General features: G+C 45.1%; 1 protein-coding gene across 3 annotated transcripts in view; it reads left to right on the forward strand.

Moving 5' to 3' along the window:
• The window catches only part of CSMD2 (CUB and Sushi multiple domains 2), a 795,490-nt gene that overhangs the window by 458,593 nt on the left and 318,727 nt on the right, over window positions 1–18,170 (forward strand). For 2 of the 3 annotated variants that reach the window (XM_019512241.1, XM_019512242.1), the window contains 2 exons: window positions 4,078–4,199; window positions 16,106–16,209. The exons of the other annotated variant lie outside the window; for it this stretch is intronic. In XM_019512241.1, the coding sequence (XP_019367786.1) occupies window positions 4,078–4,199; window positions 16,106–16,209 (226 nt within the window). The remainder of the gene's footprint in view (window positions 1–4,077; window positions 4,200–16,105; window positions 16,210–18,170) is intronic. 3 annotated transcript variants of the gene reach the window in all.

Here is an 18,170-nt window from a genome sequence, read left to right on the forward strand (position 1 = left end):
CACACACAAAAGGATGACTGGCTAGGATACAGTTCTGCAGGAAAAAAAGGGTTATTATAAGGGATTGCAAACTGAACGTGAGTCAGCACTGTCACAATATGGCAAATAAAGCAATCATTGTACTAACACAAGTCAACAGAAGTATCTTGTATTAGGCACATGAAGTAATCTTTCCACTCTACTCCTCCCTCGTAATGCTTCCCCTGGAGGACTGGGTCCACTTTTGGGCACCTAACTTCATGCATAGACTGAAGTTTAATAAACTGCTCTCCCTCTTCGGGTCATAAACTAGCCTTTAACTGCTTTAGATTGGGGGTGAGGGAGAGTATTACAGACAGGTTATTTCATAACTGTCCATTTCCAGGAGCTTGCCACACGTAAAAGTTATACCATTTTAACTATACTAGTATAATTAAAATGATTGACCCGCCAAGCAGATGCAGTTCTAGCATTATGAGCAGTTGTGTACTGCTACAGTGTGTTGCTACCATACCGAAAGGCATAAATCTGAGTCTTTTTTAGGAGCATTGTACAAGTGTAGGAGTACCAGCATTCACTAACATCCAAGTTGTAGTGTGAAGGCAACTAGGCTGGCAGAGCCGAGTACTGTAAAATCACAAGTGTCACAAGCTGTGCTGGTGAATACGTAGATTTGCTGTGATTAACAGCATCTACACCTCTTCTCACTTTTGGCCAGTGTAGCTAAGTCAGCTTTTGTCTTTGTGTCCTACATTGCACTGTATCAGCACTTTATACCAAACAACTGCATCCACAAAACTTGTACTGGAATAACCATACAGGTAAAAAGACCACATCCCTAATCTGCTAGGTTTTACTGATGAAAATATAGGCCAGGCTCAGGTGGCTTTGCATCTTGTATTAAACAAGATGCAAACAATAACCTGTAAAGGAAAAAGAACCTCAACTCTGGACTTCACTAGTCTATTTTGTATGAAAGGTCCTCAGATGCTATGGTGGCAGGTGGCAGTACAAAACATTGACTGGTAAATGAAACCTGGATATTTACTTATTATCCAGATTGCAGGCTTCAATCCATAGCCAAGATAAGAAGAAGTGAGTAGCATTTTCAAGGTACCCATCTTGAGATCCCTAAAGGTGGCCTTCCTTTTAAAGGACTTGGGGCATCCAGTGTTTTCTGAATATCAAGCCCCTTGATTTGGGTGCTTTCTCAGGTTAGGTACCCCAAAAGCACAAGAACCATAAGAAATATGCACGTTTGGAAAGCTCATTCTCTCTCTTTCAATGCTATTGCCAGCTGGACCTCTGCGTGCCAAAAACTGTAGTTTGACAGACATAGTTAGTCGGAAGACAAGGTAGATTTTCCCCTATAGACAAACCAGAGCAGATATATCTAGCACAAGATTTCATGGGCTGAAGCTCACTTCATCAGATGCTGTGAAAGGATATACAGAAAGCAGAGTACTTCGCACAGGATTTTCTCATTAACCAGAGGTTCGCAACCTTACTTTTGGTGGTTTCCACTGGTGGCCCAGAGGAAGTAGGCCAGAAATGACATAATTTGGATGTCCTTCAACCCACTAGTGTGCATATGTGAACCGAGACTAGCCAATATTGATGCCCATTCTGCCCTTGGCTGTTTTTGGTTCCTCCTAAATTGGCATGTATAATCATGATATTTGTCATGCTAATAATGAACAACTTGTAATATTTTTAATTAAATCCCTCTAAAGCCCTTAAAGTCATAAATTGTTTTTTCTTCAGTTCTTTTTTCCCCCTTTAATTTCCTCTGCAGAGTTTTGCAAGGCGTTAGAATCCCATCTAATTCTTTGAAACAAGTGTAGAATAAATTGAATCAGTGTAAGAGGATATTTGGCATAAATATGTGACACTATAAAGGAAATTTATAGTGTCCTTTCGTTTGAGATAAGAAAGGATTTGCCTGCGTTATTACTACTCTGTGAATCAACTTGATTTTTTTTTCAATCCAACCTCGGTGGGGGGTGGGAAGTGGTTCTTTTTTGGACAAAATCCCCTCCCCCCCATTTGCCTTTTATTCCTGTTTTAAATCATTTTTATCCCTCTTGCTGTTTTCACATTTCCTTGTTTAAATGACAAATTCCTTAGACATTCAAGTGTCCAGTTGTCCACAGGAGCCATGCATAACTCACTTCTCTGTGGCAAGAGGTTGTTTGGACCCCTTGGTTTGTGACATAGGACATCCCAATTTTCTGCTCTGCCACCGATTTTATTTGTGACCTGCAGCAAGTTGTGTTTAGCCTGTCAGTGCTGCAATTCCCCATTTGCTAAATGAGGCTAATGGGACATTTTTGTCCTTTATTTGTGGCGAGGATCAGCTCATCAAAGATACATAGGCATTCAGATGCTGCAGCAATGGAGGCCTTCTGAGTCCCACAGGCATATCTTCTCAGGTCCTGGCCAAGGGCTTCTTGGTTGAGCCACTGGGACATTTACCACTCTTTGCCAATTTTTATGGGTAAGCAGCAGGCAGTCAGCAGCTAGAAGAAGCATGGCCAGGTACTCTGGACCTGGACCAGGGTCCAGTCAAGTCACTAGAGAGGCTTTTGCTGGTTTGCATAACTAATTGCTTTGCTATCTGAGTGATGCACCCTTCCAGCGATACCTTTCCTGTTCTGGATGAGTTCAGCTGGGTAGGTGCACGTAGAAAACTTGTCCTCAGCACCACTATTTCAGCACAGCCTCCCATGATGGTCCTGCCTTGGGCTTCTAGCCCACTCCTTGGTGCTATCCAGTTAAAAAGAAACAGCCTCAAGCAGAAGAGGCGAGGCAGATAGAAAATGTACCCGTTGTTTGTTTGGGTTTTTTTTGAAGATGCAGCTTTCACATCAGCAGGTCTAACTAGTATGGAGTTTAGGGGGTGAAATAAAAACTTGGAAGGCCTGTCTGAGCATCTCGCCTGGCAATAGAGATTGATTTTGTCTCCATCATTGCCTGATGCAGGATTGCAATGTAAACGCATGGGCTTGGGAGGGAGGGAACAAGGGCAGAGGGGCGAAGCTTCAGTTTGAAAGAAGACAGCTCCTCTGTGTGTGTCGTCTTTAAGTGAAACAGGTCAGATGAAGTGGGGAGGGTTGAGGAAAGGGGGCAAATTTGGTCACTTCTCTCGCTGTACTTTCTATTGTCCTGCCTTCCCATTGAAAAGCACTCCCCCCCTCTAAAACCACCATTCACATTGAAGTGGGCTCAGAGTTGGTTGTTAGACGCATAGACTGGGGAGAGCTATGTGAAAGAGCAGCTGTTGAATTGTGTTGCTCATCCCATGTGACAGAGCCCTTCATCACCAGCCTTATGTGTTCTGGTGAGTGATGGACCCATAGTAGACCTTTGGATCTGATGGCACATGTGAGCGTGCGGCACGTATGCACACGTGTGCACGCACACCCACCCGCTCCATTGGGCTTTGGGAAAAGTTCCAAAAAGGCTACTTCAGATCAGAAACTGTGGCCCGGGTCCTTGTCTCACTCAGTACTTGTCTCAAAGATACCTGCAGGCAAGGCTCTTTACTGCACATTTGCCAAGGGAGAGGGAACTGGTGGACACCTGTGACAAAAGGACTCCTCTGCTTGACTTAAGATGCTTTAAGGTATGGAGCAGAGCTGCCATCTCCATATCTGTTTTGCCCAGTCTTTGGCGACATCAGACTTAATTCAGCCTCTCTTCATTGGCCAACTTTTGATTAGGTGTGTAGAGAAAAGAGAACAAGGCCCGCCTGGCAGATTGGAAAGAAATGATATGTCCTAGCTGAAGTGCTCAAGGTAGCCTGCGAAGCTGTCCATGCACCAGACTTAAGGAGGTTTTTATGCAGTAACCGTAGGCAGCACAGGCTCTGTTAAACTAACCCGAGGGCCCATCAGGCTCCATAAATAACCCCTGTTTTATTCATCACAGCAAAGTCCTGTTTCTTTTGTACTGCAAAGGACACAACACCGCCCCCCCACCCCAGCTCTGCAGCAAATTTTATGCAAGCGCCACTACCTTCCCTAAGAAAGGGCCAAATGGACATGCTTGGACAAACGAACCTCCCAAACATGCTCTGTCTTATTTTCTTCTTCACAGCCAGGATGTGCGATACATACCTCCGTGGCCCCAGCGGAGTGATAACTTCTCCCAACTACCCTGTACAGTATGATAACAATGCCTACTGTGTATGGGTGATCACGGCCCTCAATCCAGCCAAGGTAGGTCTCGCAGATGCATCTCCCTGTCATTGTCTTTACCCTCACTCCTTGTTGAAGCAGCTGCTCCTCTTCTTCCTTTCCTGCGCTTGCTTGCTTTCTTCTAAAAGCTGTCTTAGTTTTTGTTGCTGCCGTGTCTTCTGACTGAATGCATCTCAGCTGCTTACGGAGGCCATGACACATCACCTTCCTCCCTGTTTAGAATATGTTTCTTTAAAGGGTGCAATTAAAAGTGAATGTAATTATTTTTAATCAGAACCTTTTGATATCTTGATGTGAACAGCTCTGACATGCCAAACAGCTTAGCAAAGCATTTCATCAAAACTGGCTTGCAGTTAAGGCATAGGGGGGCCATGCCAGGAATGCTGATTTTCGTTTTCTCTTGACTGATAGCGGGTCCCAAGCAATGAGGGTTTATACCCCACAGGGTGGAAGAAAATCAAGACAGCAAAGATTTGCTGTTGGCTTATGATATGCCATTTTGTGCCATATACCAGCCAGACCCCCTCCCCCTCCTCCCCCCGCACCCTGGTCCAGTTGGGTTTGGAGCAGGGAAAAAGTGTGGTTGAGTTTTCTCTGCTTTCTCCTTCTTCATGTGTCTGTGGGGAGGAAGGGTCTTAAACCTGTGATCTCCAAACCAGTGAGCACTGAGGGTGCAGAGTGTCCTGTCTCAGTGGTGCAGGCCCATGGGAAAGCAGCTGACTAGCATCTCCAAGTGGTGATAGCAGTGCTCATTGTTTCCCATCACTCTCCAAATTGCAACCTCTTTTCCATCCTCAGAGAGTGGTCTAGAAACATGGTTTGGAGACCTTCCCAGCCTTCCCGAGATGTCTGACACAGGGCAAAAGCCATTGGCCATGGGCTGGGTTTCCAAAGGGGGAGGCGGATGGGGGACAGGGACTCTCTCTCCTTCGTTTCCTTTGTTCGAGCCATTCATCTTCAAGGCTTTGCACCCCCAACGCTGGCAGGTTTGAAAAGTTCTGAGTAACAGAGCCTGGGATTTTCTCATCCCCTTTTGTGGCAACATTTCATTTGCATTTCCCCTTCCCCTGGCCATGCCTGCATGGCAGAATTCGCTTGCTGAATTGTCCACTTGTTTGCATACAAGAAAACAAGATTTCAAGATTGCTTTTAAATGTTACACGTGATAAGAATCCACCCTGGTTCATAACTGCATTTTGGGGGAAGGTGGTGATGATGGTGCTGGGCTAAACCACTCAACAATAGCTTTTTACTAATTGGAGATGTATCACAGGTGTTGTGTGTCTAATTCCCAAGCCTTTGGCTTTATTAGCATTTAGCGAAATGGAAGGAGATGGCTCTAAGCATATGAATATTACTGACATTTCCAAATGCTCCTAAGCAGGGCAGCTTAGCCATGTTGCCAAATAAACTATGCACATCCAAGTGGAGTACACCTGGCATGGCAGTGAAGGGACAAAGTGTTTTCAGATGTCTTATAGCTTGCATGTTGCTGAAGGAACCGAGGATGTTGTATGACTGTGAGCCAGATCGAGACCGTCTTCTTGATCAGACTATGTGATCGTGGCAGTCTCCCTTAGCCTTTTCATCTAATTTCAGCAGAGTATCAGTGGAAGGTACCGGTCCAATAGGCACGGTGAAGAACTAGAAAAGCAGAGAGGGGACAAGGGTTAAACCGAAAGAAAGGAGTTGCTCAGAGAAGGTGAACATGTGTTTTAATCAAAGATAGGAACGGGCAGAACCGAAGCTTGACTCCCAGCTCTGATGCCAAGGCAAGAAACAGTCACCTGATAGCTATTCAAGTGCGTCTTCCCAGATGGCACCGCCAAGCCCCAAGGTGTCCATCTGTACAAAAAGCAAAGTCTGGGCTAACTCCATCCCTGCATTTTTGTGGTGAAAATACTCTGGTATGGCGGGAACACAAGCAGGTGCTTGCCATCAGTACAACTCACTGAGGTATCGAATGCATTATTTAAATGGGAGGAATATCCTGCAGTTGTAGGAAGATAGGTTCAATGATTTTTTTTTTCCCCTAACTAATATGACTCCTGTTAGTTCATGAAAAAGTTTGCATTTCAAGCCATTAGTCTCTTACACTTATTCAGTCAATTATTTCTTGGCTGTTGCCTCTAGACAAGCTTGCATGTTGGCTCTGTGCCTTCTGCAACTGATCCAAAGAAAGCACTTCATCAAGATGTTAATTTCCCAGCATCTTTTCTCTGTGGCTTTTTTCCAGTCTAGCTGAAACACTAACAAATTCTGCTATTGAAATTCCCAACAGCATGGCCCGGTGGGCGGTCTCGAGCATGCTCACCTACGCTGCTTAGCCCTAAAGCACTGACACCAGGGGCGTGGGGCCGGCTGTAAAGCTTACTGACTCCCACCAGATATTCCAGTGACTGCAGGAGGGTTTGGCTCAGGCCTTTAGGAAGAAAATGTCCCTGAAAAAGCATGGCATTGAACAGCCAGGTATCCAGGATGTAGCCATAGGGGTCTAGAGGCAAAAGGGATCAGGACTCATGGTAGAGGTGATCTCTTTAAGTAGACCAACTAGATTTCTGCAAAATCTTTTGTTTAAAGATTTTTTTTTGCAAAAATCTAGTTGGTCTACTAAAAGAGAACACCTCTACCATCAGTCCCAATGACTTTAAAGAGTGCTGTTTCTGTGAACCTTTAATTGCATGACTGTTTTCAGGGCATCTTCCATGACTGGAGGGGTCCCACTAGTCATACATTTCATAGAGTTGGGTATCTTGGCCTGGCTCTCTAGAAGGGTGTTATGTCCCAAATTCAAGGAGGTGAATTGCTCATTTTTTTCCTATGCATTCTTAAGTCATTGTTCCTTCCTCTCAGAGGCACAGGTCCTTCCTCATCAAGCTAATGCAGCCATGCAGAGTTGGCTCTGGATAACAAGAGCCATCCCTGATGGTGCATCTAGTGAAACTGTAACTGATATTATGACATGGAAAGCCCGCATCCAGATCTTGGCGGCTGGACTGATTCAAAGATGTCTCCATAACGTAACCTGTGCAGAGTGGAGACACAGAGCCAGATCCACAGCTGGCAGAAATTGGGATAGCTCCATTGATTTCTGTAGTAGGTTGTTTGGCCATGTTAAGGCTCCTACCTTGGAGCTGGATTCTTCCACTGAGTGTTAATGGGGATGTGTGGAAGGAAACCCATCCAAGGGTAACTATCCTCTGCAGGGCTAGAACAAGTAAGCCTATGGACTATTGCTTAGGTACTCAATTAGACCCAAGTACTACTGTGCATTTTTCTACCTCCTCTTAGTCCCAGATTGGCATGTTGACAGGACTGGCAGGGAAGAGAGACATATGAGGGGAGTGAGTCCAGAATAAAGTTGGTATTAGAACAAAATGGGTTTTCTTTCAACCAAGGGAGGGAAGCTGTGAAGATCCCAAGTGGAATAGGAATAGAGGTGAGGTGAAGTGAAGTGTCCTCATTGACCAAGAGAGCTAAGGTCCTTATCAGTGAGGAGCTATCTGTCACCAGGAAATCCTGCCCACTGTTTGTCCCCACAGCAGCGATACGCAGGGGGTAGTGCATGGATGAGTGACAGAGGGGATGGGATGGAGATTAGAGTAGGGAGCTCTGCTCCATTGCCTGGGATCTGGGAGCCTTACTGGTTTCAGCAGCTTCACCTTGCAGTTGTTTTGCTGAGCTGAATCTGCTGTTAGAAGGCAAACCTACAGGCCCAGGTTCCTGTGCAGGTCCTTGGCTTGTGCAGCAAATGCAGCTCCTGATTTGATACAGCCAGTCTGGTTTCATTTTAGCTGGGGCTTCTCTGTGACCTCTAAAAATCCCCACCTGATATGTCAAATAGCTCCCTTTCGGGTTCCTGATATCCCAGCATCTCTAACCACTGCAAAAAGGGATGCACTGAACAAGCCAGGGTTTCAGAAGTATCAGCATCTTTAACTCCATCTAACATTAATGGTAGACACAGGCGCTCAGTCTCTGTGAAAAATCAGGCAGTAAGCATATGTTAGTCTCCTCTTGCTTCCAAACCCTTCTTTTTAGTAACTGCACTGAATGCTGCTAAAGCTGGTTACATCAGATCAGTGTGCAGGGGGTATCCCAGTCCAGGAGTGCAGTTGAAAAGTTTCTAGCAGGAGCCAGTAGTGTTTAATTCCCCAAAGCCAACTCTATAAGCCATGTTTTCTCAGGGAATACACTGCTAATGTTACCCCGAGCCTAATCCTTTAAGGCCCTAATAGAAATGGCAGTGAAAGGGGGGAGAATCTATTTGATTCCTCCTTTTTAATCCTGCCCCCCCCTCCTATTATGTATCTTTTTTTATTTAAGAAATAGGTGTAGAGTTCTGGTGAGTAAAACCATTCCTTGTGTTTCGGAGTTTGAATAAGGCATTTGCAGGGAGTCAGTGAGTTTTGCTTTCAAGCTTGGGCACATAAAAATACTCAACTAAATCCATGCTTGAGCACCTAAGTGAGTTGGGTGGTTTTTAGAGGTGTTTCACTCCCAGCAGCTGCCTTTGACTTGGATTTTCTGGCACCATCCACAAAGGAGCAGGACGGTAATTCCTGTGTTGCGAGATGCCTTCTGCAGTACAGGACCACGACCACCGCTTTAGCGACCCCAAACGAGAGAACTGCCTCGTGTCACTTCTCCTTAGTGTTTGAATATGCAGACTCCAACCTTCGACCCTTCTTGTTGGCTTTTGTGCCAATCACACGTTCAGCCTGAAGAGCCAGGAAATGATTTTTTTGCTCTTTCACCAGCAGTACGGCCGAGCAGGTTCCCCCCGTGCTGCTTAAACCTGTTAAGCAATGACCCATCCCACATTTCTAAGACTCCCTGTCCACTCTAGATTGACTCCTGCTCTTTCTCCACTTGGGCTTCTCCTCTTTTAAGAATCCATAGGGCCAACTCCTCAGCTGGCATAAGTCCATGGAGCTCTGTTGTTTCCATTACCTAGTGACTTCCCACAGAAAATACACGGCAGAAGAAATTGTAACCTGTTTAAGATCCACAGGCTTGCTGGGTTTAAGCCCCATTGAAGTCAATAGAGCTACCTTGGCTTATGACAGCTGAGGATTCAGCCCATACAAAACAGATTGTGACTTCTTTCTTCTTAAGTGACAAGCCGTTAATTATGAGCATCAGTTTATGAAAGGTTTCCGTGAGCGTTTCAGAGGGTTGAACACTTTATTCCAGAAGCATGTCTTCGGCGGGGGGGGAACCTCTCTGCCTTTTGCAGCCCAGGATTGAGAAAAAATACTCTAATGGGTTTGAAAAAGCAGCTGCTGTGTCTGCTTGTCACTTGCAAACTGTTTAGCTTGTTCGCGTTAATTTGAGAGGTAGTTCAAAACCAAAGACTGATGTCTTTGCCCTGTTTAAATGGCAGAGAGTGCTCTGCATGGTCCCCAGGGTCCACGCAAGGAGTGGGCTGGCTTTTGGCACTCCTTGGGAAGAGAGGAAACAATGAAAACAAATCGATTGCATTTAGCTTTCGCTGCTATTTAAGGAATCTGTCAAGAGCGCAGAGTCAGAGCACACCGAAGGGCCCTCCTCTGCCTGCTGAAAACCCATGCCGCCAGCCCCAAACCCCTGCGTGCCACAGCAAAATTAAATGTTTATCAGAAGAAAGATATGCTCATAGCAAGGGCCCAATCCTACATGTAGATTCCCGGGAATGAACTGTTCCTTGACCCTATGTAGTTTGCTAGCTGGGTTGGTTTAGTTGACCTGTTGACAGTATAGGCAGTAGGGCTGTGCAAAGCTTTGGTCCCTGATTCGGTTTGGTGGAGATTCGGCCAACTGGGTGGCCAAATCTCCAAATTCGAATCGAATCAGAGGACTCTTTAATCTCTCCGAATCAAATCGGAGAGACTCGGAAAGATTCAGCGATTTAGACATAGACACAGCTTTAAATGTTTTTTCTACGTACCTCTAGGTAGCAGGTGGCTCATGAAAGCTGCAGTGGTGGGGTGGATGGAGTGGCCCACAGGAGCACAGCTTGCTTGGCAGTAGACCCAGAAGTAGACCAGAAGCACTTCCGGTCCACTTCCAGGTCCCCCGGGCAGTGCGCTGGGGACCCCCCCGCACCCTCCTGGCTTGGTGACTGGTGCCTCCTGGATCTGCGGGGTCACCTGGGGTCCCCCTGTGGCCAATCACCGAGCTGGGGGTTTGCACTCCCTGGCAGACCTGGAAGTACTTCTGGTCCACTTCCAGGTTTGCTGCTGAGCATCCCCCCCGCTCCTGTGGGATGTCCCATGCGCCCCCACATCACAGCATTTACAAGCCGCACCAGTACCTCGAGGTATGTAGACAAAACACTTAGAGCCGTGTCTATATCCGAATCACTGATTTTCTGAATCAGCATCGAATCTTCAGATTCGGATTTGGCCGAATCAAATCGGGGACAGTGATCCGAATCTACAGATCAAATCACTGTCCCAGATTATGACCGAATCTGAATCTGAATTGAATACGGCCTGCTTCACACACCCCTAATAGGCAGGTGCTTGTATAGGACTGGGAGCTACTAGGACCTGTGTTGGACTCTGACCTTTGTCACTGATATTTTTTGGAGTCTTTGGAAAGCCATTTAGGCTTCGATTCAGAAAGCAGCCCCCAGCACATAAGAAGTCAACGGGCTTCTTCTTAAGCTTAAATCTAGGCGTGTGTTTAAATACATTTCTAAATTAGGCCTTTCACCTCCTTGATTCACGTTTCCCATCTGTAAAATTGGGGTGATTTCCTAGAGAGGCTGTAGAATTGCCATGCTTGGAAGTTTTTCAGAGTAGGTTGGACAAGCACCTGTCAAAGCTTATTTTAGACAGGGGTGATCCTGCCTAGAGCAGGGTGTTGGACCAGATGACCTTCCGAGGTCCCTTCCGGCACTACTTCTGTTTGATTCCAGGAAACCCGTTGAAATCAGGGTGAGGCTTCTCGTTGATTTGAAATGGCTTTGCCTCAGGTCTTCCGTGAGTTCCTATTGTTAGGGATGAGAAAACGGTTGATCTAAATTGAGAGCTCATTTGAAAGTGACCTGTTCGGCATGTTTCATGGGACTTTCAGAGCCCCAAAGCATCCTCAGGTGATCCAAATCAATATTGTTCCATTGCACCCCATAATCTTTTACCAGTTTATGATCTGGTTTTTAAGTTTCAAGTGTCCCTTGGTAGTGGGGAAAAGAGTGTTGAGCTGCTGCATTTTTCCCGATTTTATTTTTCTCTTCTAAAAGCAGAGCAAAAAACACTTTCTAGCCAAAATTTCAAGTATAGACAAAACTCACCCCTGTGCAGAGACTCCGCACCTGGCCCCTTGGGCTATGTCCACCACCCAGTGGATCTTGATCCAAACCAGTGGATCTTGATCCACTGGTAGATCTCGAAGCCTCTTGCGGTAGGTCTTGGAGCCTCTTGGAGTCGATCTGAGGCTGGGGTCGGGGGCTGAATGCCCGTGTGCATGCACGTGTGTCCCAGCCCAGCAGGTCAGTTCGTGGGGGACGGGAGGGGGCTGGATCAAACCCCCGCAGCGAGCGACAGTGCCGCAGTGGCACGAGCAGGGGTAAGTTGAGTGGGGCCCCGGCTGGGTGGGACTTACCTGCTGGGGAGGCGCACCCCCAAATACTTTTTTCTCCTTCTGCTTTGATCTGCCCCCCCCCCCCACAGACTTACTTGCTGGGTGAGGGGAAGAGAGTGGCAGCGACGCACGGTAGATTTTGGGCTGCTTTTAAATGCCAAAGCTGATCTCCTATTTAAAAAGGTTGGAGACCACTGTGCTATGTGAACTCCAATTTTAAGGCCTTAATTTCCCCAGGGGTGGCCCTTTGTAGAGAGCTGAATTTTTACCCAATGTGCCCTGCCCAGGTTTCAATTTAATATACATATACATATACATCTACATATACATATAATTTCACCTTTGCTAGATAGATATAAATATAGATAAATTTCCCTTGGGTGGCTGAGGGGAATAAATGGAAAGGAAATCTTTGCTCTCCCCCCACAGAACTTGAAAGGCTTGTGTTTGTGTTGGAGAAAAAACAACCCACTAATAAACCACTCTGGTGCTCTTGTTTTTTCTCCCATCCCTCCTAAGTGATGAGATATTTGTTTACTCCATGATATGTTGCAAACCAGCAATATTGTCTTAAAAAGCTGCCTAGACCAAACATCCTGCTGGCTTTTACTGTGATGATGGATGATAATGGGGGAAAGGAAAATTATAATAAAAGCCCTACCTAGTATACTCGGCCATCAAACAGCTGCACTCCTTGGACAAATGGGGCAGCAGAGTTTTTCAAGGCTGATATGTTTGTAGGAAGCCCAGTCCACTGAGCTACATCATCCTTTCTGACACTCAGTCAGAAGCCCTCGGTAAACAGTGTTGAGGGCAGAGATCAGGTTGGCTGACAGCCTGAAATTCATTCCTGTACAATTAGCTCACCACAAGGCCTGTGCACCACACAAGGGCTATGCAAATCCTCTTCTGAGGACCATTCATGGTGCCTAGACTTTGCATTGGGAGCCTGTGTCAAGTGAAGGAATTGCATCAGAAGTGGGAAGCATTGCTAACCAGACCCAATCTTGAGAAGCGCGCATGACCGTTGTGGGGAACTAAATTTGGCATTTCTGAGATCACCCTCTTCAAATAAGGGCAAGCTCATTTGTCCATGTTTCTTTTGACTCCTGGGATTCAGCCGCAGGCAGTGGTGAGGACAGAGCGCTTGCAAGCTTAAAGGGAAGTGTTGTCCTAAGGGCTTTTCTGGACTGAGGCCATCTTGTAGAAAGGAGGCTCTATATTGGCCTTTGATTCCCAGGGGAGAAGGGATCTGGTTTTGGATAGTCTGACCAGGACAATTTTACTCTGAGGAAACTGTGGATTAAGTGGCTTGGGTTAGAAATGCCCACGTTTTGATTCTCATCTCTGCTGCTTCCCCAGTCCAGCTGTGGGCACATCCCTGCACAGCTTCCTTGTCCCCCGGTGTAGAAACACCACCTATTTGTAAATGCATTGTGTGGGTAGCCGGGTTTACTGAATGACCTTAAAGCAGTGTTGGGGGACTTAATCAATATCCGTAAGGCCTTTGGAAATGAGTTCGTTTGAGGTGCTATACTCCATGGACAGTATTAGCATTGTAATCTTATTCTCTAAATGTAACCTTCATTCAAATCAGAAATAGCAGTAGATCAAGCTATTAGATCATGAGACAGACTCAACCCCATTTCTTTGACATTGCTAATTGCTTCCTGTCATTTAAATGACTTTAAAACAAGGTTTTGTGCCATGAGTGTATCCGCATGTGCCAAGAGGTCCCTTGTTGTTTAATGATTCATTAAATAATTTGTAGTCTTCAATGAAAAGGAAAAAATAATGTGGAAAAATACATAAATAAATATTACACTCATTCTGTTCCTATGCAACAAGGTGACGGTCTACAGTATACACGAATCTAATTAGCTATTTAATTAGGGTCAGAATCTTTAAAATGCAGTTTATTTGAATGACTGGTTTATCTAATGATGTGTGCCATTTTACAGCATGATGCTCTTTATATTAATTACATTATTTTGCCTTTACATGGTTTAAGATTTTCTACAGGTTAAAACTTCAGCACCGCTACTAATATTAGCAGTGTTATATATATTTTTTTTAAATATATAGGGATTTTAAGAGTGTTAATGGAGTGGCAGAACCAGCAATTGGAATTGATCACTACTAAAATGTACACCAGCTCCCAACTACCATTATGCCTTTATATTAGATCCCATCAGCTTCTGAATGCGCTGTTCCTCTTCGGATGTTTTAGACACAGTGCCTAGTTTTATTAGCTTATTCTCCAGATTTAAACATATGTATAAGACAGTAGCACAGAACATTCAGCCTGAATTATGTATATGTTCCTAGTTTTTAGAAGGGAGCCCACATTTTGTATCTGGTCCACTTAAAAATAAATATCGGAAGTTGTTCAACATGCTGTAGCTTCCCCTAAACAATACCTGTGGCTTTGCAATTGTATAGTAGGCTGATGAGAAGCAGGTCTATACCTTAATATTGCATGAGATGGGATGGGAGACAAGGCTAGGGCTTGAAAGGCAAGTGATCTGTAAGCACACCCCTAGCGCAACCAAAACCAGTTGCCGTTGAGATCTGTGGTTTCTTTTGATTTCTGTGGGATTACTTGCAAGTTTAAAGTTATGCACATACTTAAGTCGTCATAGTGTTGGAGCATTAGATTCTGCTTTTGTCCCAAGACTTTTCACCTCATATACTGAAGTCTTTTTCTTTTTTTGCTAGTGGCCTTCTTTTAGAGAGATGCTTCTCAATATAGATAGTATACCCATAGCTTGTAAGCAGTTACTCTTTCTGCATTTCAATATGGATAAAAATGTCTAATAGAATTTTATTTTAAATTCCAGTGTTGATTGATTTAAACAGTCCTCCTACACCTTGCAAAACCAAACCACATCAGGTTGGTGCATGAATGCGATACTGGCTGGAGTCGGAATGAAACTGGTGCAAATTGGTGAAACTTGGTTTTAGTGCTGGTTCCTAGGGAAAGTGGACTACGGGCCACATTATTTGGTGGTGCAAGCAGGTGTAACTCCACTGAAATCCATGTAACTATGTTGATTTGGACCCAATGAGGATCTAAACACCTTGCTTCCTCTTTCCATTTTGGGTGAAAGCATTTATTGGTGCAGTGTTTGTGTAGTGCTGTGCAGGCATTTGGAATGGCAAGGTCCATCCCCTTATTATCTTGGATTAGTTTATTTCTAATCTGACCTGCAAATGGAATAAATAAAGAAAAGCTAATGGACATTTGTTTAAAAAGGTAAATTCCTATTTGCTCATTTATGGTGTTATGAGTAATCTAGTGACTGTGTTTTTCTCACATACCAAATGCATGCTTAGGTTTTGCTCTGTGCTAGGGCTTTTGAGAAACTGCCGAGCAACATCCTCTCCTGTTGATTTAATTGGTGTCACGGGAAATCTCGCTCATGCAAACAGACACGCAGTTGCAGCACATGAAAGGGCAAATATCGTGGCGTGTAAATGGATGGTCCATGCTGAATACAACTTACTCAGGGCTGGATAAAGACTCAGGCACAGTAGGTTTGTACCTAGTGCCCCAAGTCTGAGAGTGAGGTAGTGTCAAAACATAGCACTCACTGGGGAAAAAAAATGGATGGAACTTGGAAAAGCACCAACTGTCTTTGCACCAGATTTCGGCTTTCGGTGGGGCTGCACTCCTAAATCTCATACATACTTCTGAGAAACCCCATCTAAAGCTTATGTGAACCTGGAACCATGAATGCAATTACAAACTAATGCAATGATGTCTGTCTGAGTCTGCAGGGAGCCTGAGATGATCACTCTAAGCTACCCAGAGTGTAACAGGTACAGTGATGTCTGCAGGGAGCCTCAGATAGCATCTGCCAGTAATCATTGGAGCCAGGGAAGGGAACCAGCTGACCACACACCTGCTACCAGTCCAGACCAGCTTATGTTCCCAGGTTGCTTTAGGCCTGGCTGTACTGTGTTTAATAAACGAATGATACATGTATGCACATTCAAATCCATCACCTAACTCCAAATGTAAAAGGAATAGCAGGGTGACAGTGCCCGAACAGCACAGCAAATGCAGCCTACATGCTGCACACTCAACATACGTGTGCCTGTATCAGTAAATGCATCTCACATCTATAGATGCAGCACAGACATCCAAAAGGTGATTTCAATAACAACTCCATCCGTCTGGTGGAGAAATGCCACAGTGCTATAAAAAGTGAGGGCAGCCACCATTTGCAGCATGAAGGAGATATAATACTCATATAAATTGCTCTTCGATAGATACATGAATAAAGAAACAAGACAAGAGGAGCCACCGGCTGCCTCGGCGGTTGATTCATATTAACATGCTGCATCTTTGCTAGGTTATCAAACTCACATTTGAAGAATTTGAATTGGAGCGAGGATACGACACGCTGACAGTGGGTGATGGAGGGGAAGCTGGAGACCAGAAAACTGTGCTCTATGTGTAAGTAAAATGTCTTTTGTCACTTGGGAAATATTTCAGCATCATGATACTAACCATAGGTAATTGAAGGCTGGAGGGTCAGGGAAGTGCTGGCTAAAAGTTAGCGAATGTTTTCTGTAATGGTCTAAACCATGGAGTGAAAGGAACATTATTGGCAAAGGTATATTTTTTATTTAACTAGACCCTTTATTGTTGTTCCATCTGGAAAACCCATTACCCCATTTCCCCCGCCTGTTCTTTCAAGCTGTCTCTGTTTCAGAACACTTTCCAGGAGAGGAGACTGACTATTGAATACCTAGGAAATTGAATGTGGTGATATCAAATTCCAGGGTAGAAACGAGTGCCATCACATATGCTGAATACACAGGGATTGAAAACTTGATTGGGCCTGATTGTGCTTAGCCCAGCATCTTGTCCAAAGTGGGTGTAATCTGCTACCATTCTGATTTGGTTTTCTGCCCACTTTGCACTCAAGTAAAAAATAACACAAAGGCAAAGGCGATGGGGAATCTGTCTTGCTGTATTTATATTATTTAGATGGCAGACGTAATGTGCCACGACAGTTACCTTGGTCGAAAAAACATTGTAAAACATTCTAGTTTTACCCGGCTGCGTGGATCTTTGCTGTGCATGCAAAAGTCCCCCTAGTGCCTATAGGGATTCTGCTCAATTTGCAAGGAAAGCAATTGGTTCGTATGATGGAGTAAGCCATTCCAGCCATGTTAAAAGAGATTAGGTTCACCAAAGTGCCACAGACCCGCAGAGTAACCAATCATCCTAACCAGAGGTGTCAAGCTCAAAGGAGGTGATGGGCCACATCTGGATCTTTGGGTTTCTCATGGGCCAGGTGACCCATCTCTGGATCTGGCCTGTGGGGCTTCTCACTGTAGTTGCCAGAGCTGTTGTGTCAGTGCCAGCATCCAAGGAGTTAATGCCACTGTTGTTCAGCCACTATCAGTGTGGCCAACACATGGGAGTTATCTCTGACACTGTTCACTGTCCTGCCACCGATTTTTATGCTGAACAGCAGTCAACAACTGGAAATCCAGTAGTGGGTCAGGGGTGGAGGAGTAACTCTTGGGGTGCCAGCCACAATGCTTCTGGGAGCACTGGAAATCAATGAGCTCCAGCAGCCATCCGCGTCATGCGTATCAGCGTTCCTGCATGTCTCCGTGCCGAAAAGATGGGCGCACTTTGAACATGAAACACGTTCGATGAGCTTTAGTTCATAGTGCAGCACAGCCATTTTTTCAGCACAGGAATGCACAGGGACACTGATACACGTGATGCGCAGGGGCTTTTAATTCGCATGGCTCACTAATTAAAGCACTTGGCGCTGCATCCCACAATATGTGTAAAAATGACCTCTTAGATATCCATTAGGATGGGATAAACCTGAGAGAGGAAGCAAGTCCTGACATTATCTGAATAGGTCTCCCTCTCTGCTCTTTTTTTGATGGCCTGCTTTTGGCCGCCTTCATTAAATTCCTCCTCCCATGCCATGAAAGGCCAGAATGGCACCCGTCTACACTGATGACATCCACTCAAATCCAAATCCAATTTACAGAAGAAACAGTTGATCTAGTGTTGTGTGATGCACACAAGTAGCATTCAGTTTAGTTTTGTAGAGAGAAGCAGTGTACAACGGTGATTACAGCAGGGAGCTGGGAGCCAGGTGCTGATTTATTGTGCTGGTTTTGAGTGACTTGTTTAAATCCCAGCACGGGAATTTGCTTGGGGCCAAACACTGAAAAACTGGCCATCTCACTTGGGTGCCTGCATAGGACCTGGTGTTCTCTGCTGAAAGTTGACTGTTAACCTTTTATCCTAGCTGTAAAATGGTGAGGCTAACATTTGGCCGTTAGGGGCTAGTGAAAATCTTTAACTGCTTTGGGGGGCTTACACAACAAGCTTGTTTGCAGTGGGAAAGGAGGCTCTTGTCTCCATTTACCAAAGGAAGA

This window comes from Gavialis gangeticus, unplaced genomic scaffold (genome assembly GCF_001723915.1).
Source record: "Gavialis gangeticus isolate Ggan-Ray unplaced genomic scaffold, GavGan_comp1, whole genome shotgun sequence".
Lineage (NCBI taxonomy): Eukaryota > Metazoa > Chordata > Crocodylia > Gavialidae > Gavialis > Gavialis gangeticus.